The following is a 5,488-nucleotide window of genomic DNA, read 5'->3' as shown; positions in this document are numbered from 1 at the left end:
TCAGATTATATGGAGACGAAGATGAGCCTTGAGAGGTACAATATGCCTCTATGTTCTCCCTGGCCCCAGAAACTCCCAAATTTCCAAGATTCTTGAACTTTCATAATGAGTATAACACATTTATATCTGTCCTACATGCTTGCTGGGAGCACTCTCCCCGGTCTGGAGAGATGGTCCCAGACAGCACAGCAGGATCCTGCTCATCCTCCTGGATTCTGTCACCTTTAGCTACAGCAGATGTTCTCCTGCATCCCTTCACCGCAGCAAGCCTGGGCTGTAAGGTCTACTAATGAGAGACCTCTTAACCATTTGTGGCACTTCAGGATCTCAGGGACCTATACAACTTCTGTCATCAATACAAGAATTGTTTGGATTTCCAGCACAAGCCATTTACATTTCCTCACTAGAAACATAGAGTATTGACTTCTGTCTGTGGCTTGTCACCAACCTAGGAGCCATAGATGGGTCTTACCTGTGATCTTGGCTCAATCATTGAACACCAGCACAACAAACTTCCTACTTTGTTCAGAGCCCCCCCCCCATTCTCCCATTTTCCCCTCTTCTGTCTCTTCATCACCTCTTGATCTACTCCACCTGCCATCTTTTTTTTTTTTTTTTGAGAAAGGATCACATTAGATATTTCAGGCTCTATAATTCAGGCTGGTCTTGAACATGCAATCTTCTTGCCTCTGCCTCCCTTGTGCTATACTGCAGGCCTGTGCCTCAGCTCTTGCCTCAGTAAACACTTTTCTCACAACATTAAAGTTGCTCTTAGGGGAGGTCTGGGGCAAAGGGGAAAGACTGATTGTACACTATTATCTTGGGACAAAGTGGAGACAAGGATGGGGTTGGACCAGGAGTCTGAGTGGAATCAAAGACCAGGTTTATTGGACATCAATCAGCACAAGCTGGGGAGAAGGATGGAGCTGCTGTCCTTGCTAACGCACAACTGCACAGAGCTCGTAGGGGATTGGGATAACTGGCAATGAGAAGAAGCCATAGTCGCTGGGTCGGGGCTGTCCACTGGGCACCGAGAAGCTAAAGCGCTGAAGAAGGCAGGTGAAGAAGAGGAAGAGCTCCATGCGGGCCAGGGGCTCCCCCAGGCAAACTCGGCGACCTGTAAATAGAACAGTGAATCAGTCAGTCTGGGGCCTGATAAATGCTTCACCTTCCAAGGCACCCTGGGTAGAGACATGGAGACAGATACCCCACAGGACCTGCTGAGAATGGCATGAAGGCCTCATGTTTCACAAAGCGGCCCTGGGCATCCAGGAAGTGCTCAGGATGGAAGCGGAGGGGCTTCTCCCAGATAGTCTCATCCTTCAGCACTGAGGACAGGTTGGTGAGGAGGGTCGTCCCCTGGCAGGAGGCACATGGTGTGAACATGGATTGCGATGAGGAAGCCAGTATCCTGGTTACCATGGTCACATACACAACCTCTCCCTATATACACAGGGTTCTTTCATTCACCTCAAACTCAGATCCCCTTGGTATCATTTTCTGGTACCATTCAAGGCCATATAACAAAGCCACACTAAGTGCCCAAATCAGAAGGTGCCCCTGTGTGCAGTGCTCCCTGCAATCCTGTGGCTTATTCCACTAGCCATCCTCTTCCCTGGGGAGTCCTGGGCAATGGCTGCAGTGTACTCACACCCAGGCTGGTACCTTCAACATCTGCAAATCCAGGATGTTGTGGTCTTGGACTTTATAGCCTTTTTTTTTTTTTTTTTTTTTTTTTTGTCTAGTGGTGACCCTGGGACAAAGGTGACCATGCCTACCTTGGGGATGAGGAAGCCCTGTACTTCAGTGTCACGGGATGTCATATGTGGTACATTGGTTGGAACGATGTCTGCAAATCTCTGCACTTCATGAATGACAGCATTGGTGTAGGGCATGCGGGCCTGGTCTGCCATCTCTGGACGCCGCGCCTGCCCTATGACTTCATCGATCTCCTGTTGGACGCGGCCTGGAGAAACAATATCCTCTCAGTAAGGCAGTCCCTTAGTGGCTCTAACTTGACCTTCTACCACTGGGTGAGTAGGTGATTTAAGACTGCCATCAGAATTGTGGGAGTCTGGGTCAAGGTGATAGTGGAGCCCCCATCTTCTCAAATACTTCTATCTTTCTTCCCTCACACTCCCTCACAGCCCCAGCCAGGCTCACCCTGCACATCCGGGTGTAGGATCATGAGCAGCAGGGCCCAGGACAGTGTGGTTGAGGTGGTCACCATTCCAGCAAAGAACAGGTCAGCCACCATCACGTGCAGATTCCCATTGTTGAAACTGCTCTCAGGATTCCCCTTGGCCTGGGCAGACAGAGAAGGTAGGCTCAGGGACACAGGCAGTATACCCCAACATGATCCACCGTTGTGTTCAAGACCACAGGCGTTGGGTTCATAGATGACATACAAACTCCACTTCCCTGGCATCACAAGTCACAGAACACTTCAGCCCAAAGGCCCTGTCCCCATCTTTATTGCTATCCTCACCTTCTCCATCTCAGCCAGGAAGGCATCTGTCAGGTCTCGGGGTGGCTGGGCAGGGTCCCAGGTTCCCTTGTGCTCAATCAACATCTTATCCATTGAGTTCATGAACTCTGTCAGCTTGGGGAAGGCTTTGCCAGGCAGCCCAGGGATGCGAAGGAGCACTGGGACTGCATTCAGCACCTGTGGAAAAAAGCAGGCCTACTTGTTTTTATTCCTAATTAAGAATCGTGTGTGTGTGTGTGTGTGTGTGTGTGTGTGTGTGTGTGTGCCTGTATGTTCATTCACACACGTACATGTGCACAAAGACTCCTGTTTGGAGGTCAGAGAACAACTTGTAGAGTAGGGTCTATCTCCCAGTGAGTCCCAGGATCCAACTCAGATCTCCAGGCTTCCTTGCTATGTTCCTTACCCACAGGCCATCTCTCTTGACCCTGGATGCTACTCTGCTCAGTGTTCGCCTAGACCAGACTAGTTCCAGGCCTCTTTTTTCCTTTTTCTTTCCTTTTCTCTTTTCTTCCTTTTTTCCTTTTTTCCATTCTTCCTTTCTTTTTTTTTCTTTTTAGTTCCCAGCCTCTTCCATAAAGGACTCAGGGTCCATTTGTCCCCAGACATCACCTGCTTCGTCCCCAGGTCCTTTCTGTAGGTTGTGTTAAGCCCAAGGTGAACAAATGCCTATTTTACTCTACAAATCTAACAGTCTTATGTGGTTTCCATGTAGACAGTGGGCAGGGCCTTGACCCCTTGCTAGAGTTACTGACCTTCCTCCCTTCCTCCCTTCCTGTTATATGAGATTTGCCAAGGTCAAAGTCTTTCTTCCTGCATTTGACTATCCCACAAGACTGTCGACCTATTGCCCCTGAATGAATATTTATTCTGATAGGATTTACAGCATAAATGCACACTGTCGTGAGCCTCATACCTCTGCAATGAAGCCAGAGTCCTCTCCCAAACTTTCCTGTAACATTTTGAGCAGCCTGCTGAAGAAAGGGTCTTCATACTCAAAGCGCTGGGCATAAATGAGGGATGAAATCACATTGCATGTACCTTTGTTTAGGAGGGTGGTGGGATTAAAAGGTTGTCCTAGGAGCAGAGATGCAAGCAAGTCATGATATTGCTCATAAGTGCCTGCTCATATGGCTACCATATTCCCATCACCCACCTGCCTCCTTGGTGAAGGCGTCACAGAGGTGTCCAGCCTCCTCTGTCACCCACTGCTCCAGGGATTTCTTGCCCAGGCCAAAGTCTCGCATGGTGGACAAAGCAAATCGCCGTTGTTCTCGCCATTCGGGCCCATAAGGAGCTAACACCACACCTGCAGGGACATCTGTGTGTAACCAAGGATACGTGGCTGTGCTGTCTGCCCTGCTCCCAACCTTTCCCTATGGTCAGTCTGAGCCATCAGCGCCCCAGCACTTTGCTATCACAATCAGCACGTGCAGCTTTAGAGGCTCCAATCTCTATGCAGTGATTTCCCTTCCATTATCTGAGCACTTCCCCTCCATTAGGCCCTGTCCATCTTCTGGTCACTGCTCCTCAAGCCCTATTCTCTCTGCCCTGTCCCCCACTATAGCTCTTTGCCTTTTGCTTTGGGCCCATAGCCCATGTGATCATAGATGGGCATTGGAGGGCGGTCAGAAGTGTCCTCTCCACAGGTCACCAGCACTTCCCGCACCGCCTTCAGTCCATTGATCACGACCACAGGCTTCCAGGCCATCTGCAGGCTGAACACGTCACCATAGCGTTGACGAAGCTGAAGTAGAGGGATAGAATGCTTAAAAATGGAGATCCCTAGCAGAATGGAAGATCCATGCAAAGCACATGTATCTCTGTGTGTATGTGAGTATGTGTGCAAACGTGTTTTCATTTGCGTGTTACACATTATAGAACCTTGATCCTGCCCTGTGCTGGACAAATGCTCTGACACTGACCTACATCTCTAGCCTGAGGTATGACACCTTATGATTGCACACTTCTTTCTTCTAAGTCAACAAAGTTCTTATAGTAGTGCTTATTCAGAGGTCACTTTGCCAGAGAAATGTCCTTCATACCCCACTATACATGAAGAAATTTCAGGTTCCTGTGATGGGCAGCAAGGCCTGAGACCTCACAGCAGCAAGAGAATATAGCAGACGCAGCCTCTCTCCTACTTTGCTTTCAGACTGACAGACTACACTGGGAACTTGACTCCTCCCCTCTGTCCCTGAGACCTCGCCCACTGAAGGGATCACAAAGGACCTGGGGCCTCCCTGACCTCTGTCCTGTCCAATCACACTCCACACCTGCCTCCATGGCCTTTTCCATATTGAACCTCTGCTCTTAGAAAGTCCACAGTATCCTCAGACCCAGAAGCAACTGCCACAGGGCAACCACTAAGCCTTCTTCCTCTTGGTGGTCATCTTTCTGTCTATCCTATTGCTTCTGCACCACCACATACTGCTGGGGGCACCATGACCTCTACTGCCCTCCACTGCCATCTCTCTTACCTTGTGTAAGCTATACGACATGTTCTCGAAATCCACCTGGAGGAGGTTGCCCAGCCCAGGTAGGGGCACAGGACCTGGAGGGTAGCGGGAAGTCCAGAACTTGCGTCGATGCATCAGGTCCAGCAATAGCAGGAAGATGGCTGTGAATAGGACCACAGACCACAGGCCATCTCCAGTCAGCAGTACCATGGCTGCCCCTGCTTCCCAGGCTGGTTGGGGAATTCCTGCTCTAGACACCTAGGATCAGGAAAGACACTCTAAGGACAGACTGGGCACCTGGTCCCTTATGAAGAAGAGAAGGCTGCACTTTGTTCTCTGCCTTGAGCCAAGTAGGTGTGTTTACTGTTCAGTCCGGTTGTATAACAAGACGTCGGGCAAGTCCAGGGCAAGTCAGCCTCAGAGGTTCATGCTTTCTCTTCTCTCGATGGATATTTATCCATGGGACTAGCTTCAGCTTCTCCTCAGGGAGCTGTACACAGTGGTTATGTAGGGTTTGGCACTGTGAGCACAGTGGGCAGAG

At 49.9% G+C, this 5,488-nt stretch overlaps 1 protein-coding gene across 2 annotated transcripts; it reads right to left on the bottom strand.

Annotated features, from left to right (window-relative positions):
- Nucleotides 1-866: 866 nt before the first annotated feature.
- LOC121461047 (cytochrome P450 2D20-like) lies at nt 867-5,239 on the bottom strand. 2 transcript variants are annotated; one of them, XM_041671748.1, is made up of 9 exons: nt 4,969-5,239; nt 4,064-4,235; nt 3,645-3,797; nt 3,405-3,529; nt 2,489-2,665; nt 2,164-2,305; nt 1,779-1,966; nt 1,218-1,359; nt 867-1,117 (listed from the first exon to the last, which is right to left on the bottom strand). In XM_041671748.1, the coding sequence occupies exons 1-9, from the start codon at nt 5,155-5,157 to the stop codon at nt 939-941; spliced, it is 1,467 nt and encodes a 488-aa protein (XP_041527682.1). In that variant the 5' UTR covers nt 5,158-5,239; the 3' UTR covers nt 867-938. The 2 variants fall into 2 exon arrangements, with proteins under 2 accessions (XP_041527682.1, XP_041527681.1); XM_041671747.1 differs by having other exon boundaries at nt 3,405-3,565; nt 4,969-5,238.
- Between the last annotated feature and the right edge of the window lie 249 nt (nt 5,240-5,488).

This window comes from Microtus oregoni, unplaced genomic scaffold (genome assembly GCF_018167655.1).
Source record: "Microtus oregoni isolate MIOR12 unplaced genomic scaffold, Mior012 000022F_ref0000154, whole genome shotgun sequence".
Classification (NCBI taxonomy): domain Eukaryota; kingdom Metazoa; phylum Chordata; class Mammalia; order Rodentia; family Cricetidae; genus Microtus; species Microtus oregoni.
This window is presented reverse-complemented; position numbering and strand designations above follow the sequence as displayed.

Bases quoted from the DNA above. Each gene is read 5' to 3' on its own strand.
- LOC121461047 (XM_041671747.1), bottom strand. From the start codon at position 5,157: ATGGTACTGCTGACTGGAGATGGCCTGTGGTCTGTGGTCCTATTCACA. The intron at 4,236-4,968 runs GTAAGAGAGATG...CCTCTACTTCAG, and splicing joins TGTCGTATAGCTTACACAAG to CTTCGTCAACGCTATGGTGA. The intron at 2,666-3,404 runs GTATGAGGCTCA...TTTTTTCCACAG, and splicing joins ACTCTGGCTTCATTGCAGAG to GTGCTGAATGCAGTCCCAGT.